General features: G+C 45.0%; 1 protein-coding gene across 4 annotated transcripts; it reads left to right on the plus strand.

The window, feature by feature from the left end:
- The first annotated feature begins 521 nt into the window (after positions 1 to 521).
- Positions 522 to 8576, plus strand: SLITRK2 (SLIT and NTRK like family member 2). Of its 4 annotated transcripts, none has more exons than XM_011386111.2 (3): positions 526 to 646; positions 4536 to 4589; positions 5073 to 8576. In XM_011386111.2, the coding sequence occupies exon 3, from the start codon at positions 5116 to 5118 to the stop codon at positions 7651 to 7653; it is 2538 nt and encodes an 845-aa protein (XP_011384413.1). In that variant the 5' UTR covers positions 526 to 646; positions 4536 to 4589; positions 5073 to 5115; the 3' UTR covers positions 7654 to 8576. The 4 variants fall into 4 exon arrangements, with proteins under 4 accessions (XP_023382235.1, XP_011384413.1, XP_023382234.1 ...); XM_023526466.1 differs by having other exon boundaries at positions 5085 to 8576; XM_023526465.1 differs by lacking the exon at positions 526 to 646 and adding an exon at positions 4251 to 4369.
- Positions 8577 to 13262: the final 4686 nt, after the last annotated feature.

Here is a 13262-nt window from a genome sequence, read left to right on the forward strand (position 1 = left end):
CTTATTAGTTAAGGGAGGCAGCTGTCTGGGAGGGTGTCCAGCTCGGAGGGCTGGCTGCTCTTGCACTTGTCCGTAACTTCCACTCAGTGGTCTTAGTCTCCCCTCGGTTTTGGTAGCGACCGAGTGCCATCCTTATTTCCCTTGACCGAGTCGGAGCTGCAGCCCACGGTAAAACTGCAAGGGCTGGGCAGAGTTCCAGGCGTGAGGGGCCGAGAGGCGTGAACAGCGGTCCGCCGAGCTTGTCGGAGAAATGGAGCAGCGGCTCCTCTGTGGGCTTGTACAGGCCCCTCCCGGGTGCACAGCGGGGACATTTGATCTCCGGGGTGATTGATAAGTGCGGGAGAGGGGCCGCCGTCCCTCCCTCCCTCCCTCCTCCTCCTCCTCCTCCTCCTCCTCCTCCTCCTGCTCTCTCCCGCTCTGCTTCCCTCCTCCCCCTCGGCTTCCTCCCTCCTTCCTGCTGGAAGCGCTGCCCGGCGGCGAGCCGCTCCAGAGGGGATCTGCCTGCCTGGGGGCGCCGCCTGCGCTCACCGCCTTGCCCTCGCTCGCGGGCCGTGCTGGTCCCAGGCTGTGTCTGCTCCCGCACCTGCTGGGGTCGCCCGATGCTGCGGGCGCCTCCGGGGGAAGCTCCGGGCGGCGCACTCGCTGGGTAAGTTCTGAGCACTTACCGACGCCACGGCGACGCGGCGGGCAAGTGAGCTCCGCTCGGCCCTCTGCCCCCTTCGCGGCCACCTCCCCTCGTGGAGAGAACTGCGTGGGAGGACCGGGCGCTAGCCGCCCAGGACTATGCCCTGGGGCCGCCCTTGCCTCCTGCCCCCACGAGGGCTGTCTGGCTCCGGGACCGTCCGCGCGGGCGTGGTCGGGATCCCGGCGTCGCGCATCCCTGCGGTCACCGCCGCCGCGGGCGGCTCATACGCGGGACCGGCCCAAGGGCGACTGCAGCGCCGGTGGCCGTCGCGGCTGTGGGCCCCGCGCCGGGCACCAGGCGTCTAGCAGCAAGGGGGAAGACAAGTAGGATTCCCTTGGTTGTCAGTGCCCGGGGCCCGGCGACGCCGGATTCAACCGAGCCCCCTGGTTGCCCGGAAGAGTCCTTGGAGAATGGCGTTTACCCGTAATTGGGGAGTATCGGGGGGGCGTGAGAAGGCGGCTGCGGGCAGTTAGTTGAAACCCCCACCCACCCACACACACATACACAGCACTACAGGCTTGGGGACTCCTGTTAACCCCCTGGTGGCCTGGCGGCCGCCGCGACTAAAATGAGCTGTGCGCCCGCCTCACTCCCCGCGCCCTGGGGAGGCATTGGCGACTCGAGCCACACTCTACGAAGATGTGATACTGAGGCCACCGAGTTCCCGTTTATGCCTCCCTCGCCCCAGCGAAAAGAGGGAGCGTTTGCCTTATTTTAGCGTCCGCCTCTGCCTTCCTTGGGCTCTCAAATCACCTTCCCATTGCCTTTTTGCCCGGCCTCCCTAGCGAGGTGCTGTGGCCATTCTTTCCCAACACGCAGGGCCAAATGAAACTTACTTAAAGTGCTTTGTCGGGCTTGAGGCTGTTTTGGTCCCAATAACTAGGTTTGGGAAAGTGGCTGAGGAAGCTCAAAGAAAAGCAGGAGACTGAGGAGTGCTGGGAGGGTCCGTGGAAAAAAGATCTGCCACAACACCTCAGGGTCTCCGGTGTCCTTCCCTCAGCTAGCTTAAGTACTCATATCCTTCGCTGTGACTGTCAAAAATTTCAAGCGCCCCAGCTCTCCCAATCTCTCTCTTTCTCTTCTCTGTCTTTCTCTTCTCTCTCTCTCTCTCTCTCTTCATCTCTCTCTCCTTCCCCCTCTCCTACTCCCTCCTTCCCTCTCAGAAATTCCTAAGAAAATAGTGTCTGTCTACAAGAAGTATTGACAGCGTCATCAATGTCTTGAAGGAAATTATTATATTTGAGACCTAAAACTGATATTTGATATTTCACTTTCAAATTTTTTCAAAAAGGACACATTTAGGTAAAACACCACTGCCACTATTTAAGTTTATGTAGGTAGTTATCTAAGTCACCGTAAGCAGTAGTTAGCTTTTTGGAAAGCTGCTGGACTGGGACTCAGAATTCATGGGTTCTGTTTCTAATTTTATAGATTCTTGAACTTAAGCAAGTCAGCACTTACCCTGGTTGAGAAATGTCATCTATAAGATGAATCTGATTTCAAAGGTCTTTGTCCAGCTCTCAAGTTGGCTTCTACTTTGATGAAATATTATCCTAATTAACAAATAAATGTTTGTTAAATGAATGACTGAATGAGTATACCATCTCTCTCTAGGAAATATGTATATTTATTTAATATTTGTAAATATATAGAAACAAATGCCCCTTGGCTATGAAAGGAAGCCTAATCATGGTCGCAGTGCATCATTCTGCTTACATCTAATGATGCAATTGCAAAAGAGTGGGATGCCCCCTCTCCCCTCTGAGGACAGCTCATCTCAGTGTTGCCCTTTGGCATGGAGGACAATTTGAGGCCCCAGAAGAAAAGAATCTTGCCCAAGACCAAGCAAGAATTACAGGATAGGGAGGAAGCTCATGGTGTCTGGTTCAAGGCTCTCCCTCCAAGAAAAAGGAAGGGGAAAGGAGAAAGCCCAAGAAAAATTCCCAGAGGAGACTGCCAGAGCCACAGGTTGCCTTCGTGCCTGTCTGTAAACTGTCCGGAGCCCTTCCTGGGAAAGAAGAGCTTATACGGGCAAAGAATCCTAGGACCCGAGCTTAACAAGGAAGGAGGTGGGGGAAGCAGGGGGTTTTCCCTTCTCAGATGGCTCACTTTGCGTATGTGATCGTCTCTATTCCATGTTTGGCACACAGTGGGACCCTGTGTTGACTTGTCTGTAGCAGGCTGGGACTGAAGACATGGGGGAAGCAAACTGAAGTGTTTGCGGGACAGGGGCTTGCTTGACTTGGTCAATTCCTTTTCCCATTTCCTTTCATTCCTTCCTTTTCCCGCTTCATTTCCCTGAGAGGCAGCCACTTCTGGGCAACAGAACAGAGGGATTCTCCAAGAGGGGCCTGTTAAGGAGCTGGCACTGTCCTGGAGGTGCAAGACACTGACATCTTGCAAATGGACTGCACACGGGGAGACACCTAGGTCCAGGGGACCTTAACATACCAAAGGAAAAATGAGATAAAGAAGGCAAAACCCCAACACCTGACCATTAATAATGCTGTCGAAAGGTTATCTGAATCCAATGGAATGTCAGAGCAGGGAGGGCCCTTATAGTCCACCCACTTTTGCCAATGGAGACGGGAAGATCCAGAAACAAGTGACGTACCTGGCAACAGAGCTAGATCAGAACCCAGGTCTACTGGGTCTCAGGCCGGACTCCCTTCATCTCTCCTGTCTTTCTCAGGAGCCAGTCTTCCTGCATTGCTGTCTTCTGTTCTCCTAGCTCCCGGGCTCCTTAGGCACCCTTCTGTGGGCTCCCACTCCCAGCTGAGGCTCAGCCTTGGCAGTGCTTTTCTGACACCCACTCCTCTTCTCCTTCCTTCAGGCAAAAAGCACGCGTTTAAACCTCATTATCTGGCTAAGTATAAACCGCAGGGGGAGAAAGGTTTTATTGTTGTTTATCTCAGTCCATAAGGTAATGTTGAGCTGGCTTTCAGAATCCAGGCAAATATTTGGCCAGTCACCACCCAGAAAGTAATTCTCTCAGTACTGAAACAAAGCTCTGTATATAAAGCATACATCCCCTAGGAGAACTCGCCTTCCTACACAGACAAACTGGTGCTCACACACCCCACTCTCGAACCAAGAACGTCTGAGCCAGGAGGCTGGCAGGCGAGCCCCAATCATATAGCGAAGAGGCACATAGAGAGAGAGAGAGAGAGAGAGAGAGAGAGAGAGAGAGAGAGAGAGAGATCTGGACCCCTGCTTGAGAATCTGGAATGAGACACCCCGCTCCCGGGAATGGCCAGGAGGGAGGAGCAGGTGGAAGAAACCACTAGGACGGCGCCAGCCCCTTAGCGGGGCCCCTCCCGGAGAACCCCTCTCCAGGATCCTCGCCAGCAGCTCGCTGCCGGCGGGGTTGGAGGTGGAGTAGTTCAGAATCAACTGACGCAGCTGGGATTTGAGCTTTGCAAAGCCACTCGCAGGGAAGGGAAGCATCTGCCCCTCCTTCCCCCGGCGCGCGCCCTCGATCCACTGCCTACCTCCTCCCCCCGTGACGTCACCCTACCCCTGTCCCGGGGTGCCTGCAAAGCCTCTCAAATTCAAACTGCTAAGCGCACTGCTGCCGCTGCCACCGGATTGGAAGCGCGCACCCAGGCTTGCCCGTCGCCGCCGCCCGCCGACCCGGCCGGCCGGCTTCCCGACCTTCCTACGCAGACGCGCCCCCGGGTCCGGGTCCGCTCAGTTTCCCGCCGCTCCAACCCTCTCTTCCTCTCCTGCTGCCTGCCGGATTTCTAATTTCTGCGCGCCCCCGGGCCAAATTAAATCACCCAACAGAAATCAGGGCATCGCCCCCAGAAGCGGCGTCTTCTTTTACCTTGCTCTCCCTCTTTTTCTGAAGATGCTAAACTACTGGCGGACTGCGGAGGAGAGGGGTCCCGTCTTCTCCTGATGCGTGAGTAACCCCCACGCTGCGCTCTCATTGCTCTTCCATCCTCCCCCTCCCCCGCCGCCGGTCCCCTGATTTTCCCACCCCCTTTTTGCGCAGTTAAAAAAAAAAAAGTAAAGCAATTTCTGCTGCGAGCCCAGGACGGGCGAGCCGCTCGAGATCTCTTCAAGATACCCCAGGGGAGGAGGAGATGGGCTGGATTTAGTAGGACAACTCGGTTACTAATGCCTCCGTGGCTGGCTGCGACCCGCCGGGAAATCAGGTGCAAGCATGTGTGTTCGGGGATGCGTGTGTGGGTGGGCTGGGGACGGGGGTGGCGGAGAGAGGAGAAACCGCTTTGAAAAACGCAATGATTTCATTCTGCCGTGTGGCCCACTCCTCGCATTCTCCCTCCTCCCTCCCACTCCGCCCCCTGGCTTTGCCGTTTTAATCGGGCTTCCTTGTTTCTTTCTCCCCCGCACCCTGCTCTCTCCCGCCCCCCTCCCGAAGGTTTGCCTGTAGGTACCTGAGCTGACACCGACGGTGCCTAAAGATGCTGAGCGGCGTTTGGTTCCTCAGTGTGTTAACCGTGGCCGGGTTCTTACAGACGGAGAGTCGCAAAACTGCCAAAGACATTTGCAAGATCCGCTGCCTGTGCGAAGAGAAGGAAAACGTACTGAATATTAACTGCGAAAACAAAGGATTTACAACCGTCAGCCTGCTCCAGCCCCCCCAGTATCGAATCTACCAGCTCTTCCTCAATGGAAACCTCCTGACCAGACTGTACCCTAACGAGTTCGTCAACTACTCCAACGCCGTGACTCTCCACCTCGGTAACAACGGGCTGCAGGAGATCCGAACTGGGGCATTCAGCGGCTTGAAAACCCTCAAGAGACTACACCTCAACAACAACAAGCTCGAGGTGCTGAGGGAGGACACGTTCCTGGGCCTGGAGAGCCTGGAGTACCTCCAGGCTGACTACAATTACATCAGTGCTATCGAGGCAGGGGCATTCAGCAAACTGAATAAGCTCAAAGTGCTCATCCTGAATGACAACCTTCTGCTGTCACTACCCAGCAATGTGTTTCGGTTCGTCCTGCTGACCCACTTAGACCTGAGAGGAAATAGGCTGAAAGTGATGCCTTTCGCTGGTGTCCTTGAACACATCGGAGGGATCATGGAGATTCAGCTGGAGGAAAACCCGTGGAACTGCACTTGTGACTTACTTCCTCTCAAGGCCTGGCTAGACACCATAACTGTTTTTGTGGGGGAGATTGTCTGTGAAACTCCCTTTAGACTGCATGGAAAAGATGTGACCCAACTGACCAGGCAGGACCTCTGTCCCAGAAAAAGTGCCGGTGACTCCAGTCAGAGGGGCGGCCATGCTGACACACACATCCAAAGGCCGTCGCCGACAATGAATCCTGCTCTCAACCCAACCAGGGCTCCAAAAGCCAGCCGGCCACCCAAAATAAGAAATCGTCCAACTCCCCGGGTCACTGTGTCAAAGGACAGGCAGAGCTTCGGCCCGATCATGGTGTACCAGACCAAGTCCCCTGTGCCCCTCACCTGCCCCAGTAGCTGTGTGTGCACCTCTCAGAGCTCAGACAACGGTCTAAACGTAAACTGCCAAGAAAGGAAGTTCACAAATATCTCCGACCTGCAGCCCAAACCTACCAGTCCAAAGAAACTCTACCTGACAGGGAACTATCTTCAAACTGTCTATAAGAATGATCTCTTAGATTACAGTTCTTTGGATTTGTTGCATCTAGGAAACAACAGGATCGCAGTCATTCAGGAAGGTGCCTTCACAAACCTGACCAGTTTACGCAGACTTTATCTGAATGGCAATTACCTTGAAGTGCTGTATCCTTCTATGTTTGATGGACTGCACAGCTTGCAGTATCTCTACTTAGAGTATAATGTCATTAAGGAAATTAAGCCGCTGACCTTTGATGCTTTGATCAACCTACAGCTACTATTTCTGAATAACAACCTGCTGAGGTCCTTACCTGATAACATATTTGGGGGCACGGCTCTCACCAGGCTGAATCTGAGAAACAACCATTTTTCTCATTTGCCTGTGAAAGGGGTTCTGGATCAGCTTCCGGCTTTTATCCAGATAGATCTGCAAGAGAACCCGTGGGACTGCACCTGCGACATCATGGGGCTAAAGGACTGGACAGAACATGCCAATTCCCCTGTCATCATCAATGAGGTGACCTGCGAGTCTCCCGCTAAGCACGCGGGGGAGATACTGAAGTTTCTGGGGAGGGAGGCTATCTGTCCAGACAGCCCAAACTTGTCAGACGGAACTGTTTTGTCAATGAATCACAACACAGACACACCTCGGTCGCTTAGTGTGTCTCCCAGTTCCTATCCTGAACTACACACTGAAGTTCCACTTTCCGTCTTGATTTTAGGATTGCTTGTTGTCTTTATTTTATCTGTCTGTTTTGGGGCTGGTTTATTCGTCTTTGTCCTGAAACGCCGAAAGGGGGTGCCAAGTGTTCCGAGGAGTGCCAACAACTTAGATGTAAGTTCCTTCCAGTTACAATATGGGTCTTACAACAGCGAGACACAGGATAAAACGGACGGCCACGTTTATAACTATATCCCCCCACCCGTGGGGCAGATGTGCCAAAACCCCATCTACATGCAGAAGGAAGGAGACCCAGTAGCCTATTACCGAAACCTGCAAGAATTCAGCTACGGCAACCTGGAGGAGAAAAAAGAAGAGCCAGCCACTCTTGCTTACACTATAAGTGCCACTGAGTTGCTAGAAAAGCCAGCCACACCAAGAGAGCCTGAGCTGCTGTATCAGAATATTGCTGAGCGAGTCAAGGAGCTCCCCAGTGCAGGACTAGTCCACTATAACTTTTGTACCTTACCTAAAAGGCAGTTTGCCCCTTCTTATGAATCTCGACGCCAAAACCAAGACAGAATCAATAAAACCGTTTTATATGGAACTCCCAGGAAATGCTTTGTGGGGCAGTCAAAACCCGACCACCCTTTACTGCAAGCTAAGCCGCAATCAGAACCAGACTACCTCGAAGTTCTGGAAAAACAAACTGCAATCAGTCAGCTGTGAAGGGAAATCATTTACAACCCTATGGCATCAAAGGATGCTGCTCCAAACTGTTGGAAGCACTGCATTTGTTTTTGTGTTTGTTTGTGTTCTCCCTTTCCCAGCGTCAATGGGGGACTTTGAAAATGTTTGGGGAATGGGATGAAGCAATGATACTGCTTTTTCAAGCTTTCCTTTAAATTATTTCTCTCTTGCTCCCTCCCACCCCCCTTCTCTCCTTAGGAATCATCACTGAACATGAATGTTTCTACAATGCATCTTTTTCATATATTTTGTTTATGGTTTTGTTTCTTTTTCTTTTATTTTTCCAGTGGGGGATGGGAAGAGGAGATTATAGTGAATGAAGAAAGAGTAAGCAAACTTTTCAAATGAAAATGGCTATTTAGTGTATTTTGTAGAAGATCTCCAAAGATCTTTTGAGACTCTAAATTCTTTTGTAAATAATGATATATGGTATTTCCATCTTCAGTTACCAAGTATAGCCACTAGGCATCACTTCTTTGTGTTAAAGTGCCTTTGCACTTTAAGTACATTACTTAAATGTTGCTTTTAGCTTTGATAAATTGAACATATTTTAATGTGTTGTATTTTTGAAATTAAAAACATTGTAAAATAGATCTAAATGTCAGCTATATGAAGTCAACGTACAGTTTGCTTGAGTTATAGAAACCAGCCTGTCATGAAATGATTCTAGTTCTAGGACTTTATAGATTTAACTGTAAAATATTTCCTTTCCTCTGGGTTTGTTCTAAGTGATTTTATTTAAGTCAACTAAGGGGATTTAACAGTGGACTAGAGGTAATAAACCACCTCAGATGGGATTATAATTCATTAATAAAATATATTTAACCCAATATCAGAGTGAATTGAACAATTAATGCCCTTCGGTAAATTATTATTTTACACTAACATGGTCAGTGTTTTAGATTATTTTCCTAATTAAGAGTACATTACACAACTTGTAATATATTTTTTCTGCATTAAATTAGATATTTTTATATATTTAAATGACAGAGTCTGTATTTCTAACTTTTTAATTGAAATTAATATTTTTTCTGCCTATCAAAACATTTTCTATAAACACACACCAGTAGAGGCCGCCACACACCTCATTTAATAAAGACATATGAGCCATTAAATACCTTGAAGGAAGACTTCAAAGGTGAGCTTAAAACTTCCCAAGTAAGTTCTCTGCAAATTCAAGGCGGCAGAGAGAAATGTATACATTACTTTCTTTTGGGATTAAAGTTTAGACTTAGAATCCTTCTCAATTTTCACATGTTCAAAGAAAGCAGGGTTTTCCTCTTGAGTTTCTTGAAGCGTTAACGAGGTGCTATCAAATCATATTCTATTTGCATCTCCAAATTAATTAATAAGTACCTTAATCAAAAAAGTAAGCATTTTGTTCTTCTGCCTTCTTTAGGCATGTGTTTCTTGATTTTTTCCTTGTGAGTTTGAGCAGCCTTTTGTTTTGGTCTTAGCATTAAAATGATTTTAACTAACCAAGTCTATATAATGTTTATGAAGCCTTATTAGCCTGTAAATAATTTTTAGATGCAAACATTATTGTGTGATTTAAACAAACAGCCCTTCTTTACAACAAAAAATAGTTTTGTTTTGTCTATTGTAAATCCTTATGCAACTGGGATGGTGATCTGCATATAAAGTAGTCCAGCTTTTCAAATCCTTATTAAAGCATTGATGGAGTCTGAAAGAAGCACACTGTTTCCTTTTCATAAATAGGTTACTGAACATAATAATCCTTTATTATCGTGTGGAGATTGAAGTGGATCCTGATAACTTACTTTTAAAGCTTTAAAATGACTAATAGTATATCGTCTGCCACTATAAACAATTCATGCGATAGGCTTTCAATTAAGAATTACTTAAATCCAAATTATTTGGATTAATAATGACTGGTGCAAAATCGTTTTTTTAACAATAGAAGGTAATTGTGTATATATAAATGTAAAGGGCATTCAGAAAAAAAAAAATACCTCCGACAACCTAGAATCTCTGAATATTCATAGTGACAAGATAACATGTTCATTCCTTGATCGGAGATCATAATTTTTATTTAAATCCATTAGATGAAAATTGAAAATGATGGGCTGCAATGATTTACAAGAAAGTTAATGTAAAGAGATTTCACAGAAAAGGAGCTGGAGTATTATGCTAGTTGAACTTGGACATAGCTCCTGGAAACCACTCCTCTTTGAGTGAAGCGTTTATATATATGAAAGAGTTTCAAAAATCCTCTTGTGGCTGCTCTCATTCGGTATAATGATAAACAAAGAATACAGAGGTAGGTATTTTGGGAAATGATTATGAAGGGAAATTAGTATACATATTCTATTAAGATAGCTCCTAGGTTTAAACTGTATGACTAGAACTATTGATGTAGTGATTCCACTTCAGCGTTTGTTCTTATTCTCCTGAAAGTAAAGTCATTCCTGTAACATGCCATTATCCATAGAAAAACTAATTCATTAATTTTAAATAGAGATAGCTTAATATTCATTTAGTTACATGATTTTAAAGAGGCCTCCTGGAAGAATTCAGATCCATAAACTCTTGCTTAATAATTATGGTTATATTCTAGATTCTCAAACTTTTTAGATATGTACTTTATTTGTATTAGATTTTAAGATGAAATCATTTGAATTTGGTCCAGACTATTTCATTTCAAGGAATAATACATCATATATTTTGAAACTTTATTTTCTAATGTAATCACACTTTATGTTTATTAACTTCTTAACATCCCCACTGACTATATATCGTTTTGCTGTATCCACTCAAGTGCTTTCAAAACATATTTTATTTTGATCTTCTACAGCTGGATTTTGCTATTTCACTTTTATTTTACATGCAACTTGTAATAGGTATGAGCATCGGCCCAGCGAAATGGTTCCAGTCAACAGAATGTGATCTCCCCTGGCCCTGCCTGGAACAGATCTATGTGTCTGGACCTACAAATGGCAAATGGTAATTCCCTTTGATTATTCCTCTTAATTAGTTCCTTTCACTGCTTCTGAATATACCTGTGGCTAAGTTTGTATTGAAACACTCAAAAGTACCACTTTTCAGTCTGGACACAATTGCCAAGAGTCTGATTTGGTTCTGGACTCTGGTCAACCTGTGTGCCTTGTTAGTTCACTCCGGCAGTTGGTGAGTAAGGAAATAACCCTTTGATTTCCTCTGTTTTGTCCTCTGACCTCTAAGGTGATTTAATTTTTCTAAGTATTTCCATGTCATCAAGGGCTCAATATCTTATGGATTTTACAAAAAGTATAAGGAACAAGAGAGAGGTTCTGTGATTTTTGACTCTGGAAATTCATTTTGATTGTGCACATTCCAGAAACATACCGGATTGGATGCTAGAGTGAAGAAAGCCTTCCCGACAATTCTCCCAATCCAGTCATTTCTTCATCCATTCAAGAAATACTTATTGAGTGCTTGCTTCCTAGGTGCCAGGCTCTGTGCTGTGTGCTAAGGGGACACAGAAACACAGTAGACAGGATCTCTGCCCCACCCCCTCACCTGTACCCCCTGCAGTGAGCTTAGTGCTCATAGAGGAATGACGATCACCTGGAGTAAACAGTGGAAACAGTAATGAAATACAGGATGTTGCATTTTTTATAGCTGATTCTGTGCAATGAAGTATAAAACAGATATATCATAAATAGAATAGCTACAGTGTAACCACTGTTAACATCTCTTTACAGTTACACAGCTAAAAAGGGGAAAAAAACACTAAAATAATATACAATAAATTTCTGCAGAACAAGGCCCAATATTATGGCCTGAAGATAGCTATATACATGTGCTATCTAAAGATGTACAATGGAAGGATGAGTCCCAAAAATGTAAATACACAGTCACAAATATACTTTAATTTTCTGGAATATCCACGCTTTAGAGGCAATATTTGCTTTATTATTTCAGTGGCTTAAAAGATAACATTTTAGCTTAAGTGTCTTTTACCGCTACAATAAGGCACTTACCTAAATCCTGAGAGAAAATTAAGTACTGTATATAGGTGTACTTTGCTTCTCACAATGGTTGTGCAAAAAGTCATGTGTAAATTGAAGTTTTGAAAATCAAATTGTATTTTAAATGCATTAGGGGAAGTGCCATTTAGAGGAACCTTGTGAATCCTTTTATAAAGCAGAAAATCATTTTATAATACAAATAATCACTCTCTAATTTATCTGTTTTGTATATTTGGATTTTCAGTATTGACTTTGCTTAAAACAGAGCCCACCTGCATAATAAGAGTGTGTTTTGTCAATGCTGCTTGTACTACCAGTTTCTTGGTTGCTAAGGGCTTATACTTGAAAATCTGCTGCAGTTTTGTGTGAATTGAGCTATCAAGCGATTCTATGATGGTGCAGTAGCATTCCTGAACAGTCCGAGTAGCCAACCCATTTCAACTTAATTGAACACAGGACTCTTCTGCTCAGCAGCATCTCCTCTCAGATGTGGCCATGTTTCATTAGAGGGTGGAGTGACTCCTGTATTCACATCCTATAAAGTGCTTAGAGTCATAAGTTTTATAATAAATATGTTATTATGTAAACATATTGAATTGCATGTGTGTTGGAATTTTTTAGCAGTATTTTAGCTTGAAAGTACTTGTACAAATACTGTTAGATTTAGTTGCAAATAATTGTTCTCAAGTTATTGGAATAAATGGCAAATGAAACAAGCTCTCGTGTAAATACACTTCCGTGCCAAATAGTGACATTGTTTTAAAAAATGAATGTCATCTTTTGGGCTGTTAGTAGGCAAAATGAAATATTGGAAATGTGATCAAATGATATTGTGTTTTACTGCATAAACTGTTTACACAGTTATTTTATGCTGTAGTTAGCTTTCAGTTAATAAATAAATATTCACTAAAAATGAACATTTGAATTAGAAAAATTCTTCAGAATCTTAAGAGGAATTCATTACAAAGTATTACTGAAACCATCCTCTTTGCCTTGATATATACTGTTGAAATGTCTACAAATTAAGGTCTCTCTTTATATGATCATAATTTACATATTGAAGGTAAAATGAGCTCTTTTAAAGACATATTATTTCTTTTCCATGAATGCCCATTAGTATCGGACTGTTAAAAATCAACAAAAACAATTCAAATAGACTTGTTTCTCTAGGAATTGATTTCCCCCTCCCCCACCACACATTCCCACCCACACCAAAGCCAACTGCTTTTCATTATAAAGTTCTAATATAACTGACTTAATAAATTTATATTAAAAAATATGAGACACATTTACATGCAAACTGAAGGAAAAGAAATTATAAATTTATTAACGGAGATGCTATCACTATATTCTGAAAGACAAATTAAATGAGATGGGGGAAGGGGCATTCATTGCTGTTATTGTGATATCATAGCAAAGTGACTTCCTTGGCTGTTTGCATTTGGTTGACCATCACAATATATATTCCAGGTATGCTCCATTCACAAATGTACAACATAACAAAGGATTTGAGATTCCTGTGGTGAAAGCAAGGACTTAAAACAGATTAAAACAATCTCTTGAGATTATTAATTTGCTATGTGCACAAAATATTCAGTTTATTCATGTAGCCTTCAC

This window comes from Pteropus vampyrus, unplaced genomic scaffold (genome assembly GCF_000151845.1).
Source record: "Pteropus vampyrus isolate Shadow unplaced genomic scaffold, Pvam_2.0 Scaffold934, whole genome shotgun sequence".
Lineage (NCBI taxonomy): Eukaryota > Metazoa > Chordata > Mammalia > Chiroptera > Pteropodidae > Pteropus > Pteropus vampyrus.

Bases quoted from the DNA above. Each gene is read 5' to 3' on its own strand.
- SLITRK2 (XM_023526467.1), top strand. From the start codon at position 5,116: ATGCTGAGCGGCGTTTGGTTCCTCAGTGTGTTAACCGTGGCCGGGTTC.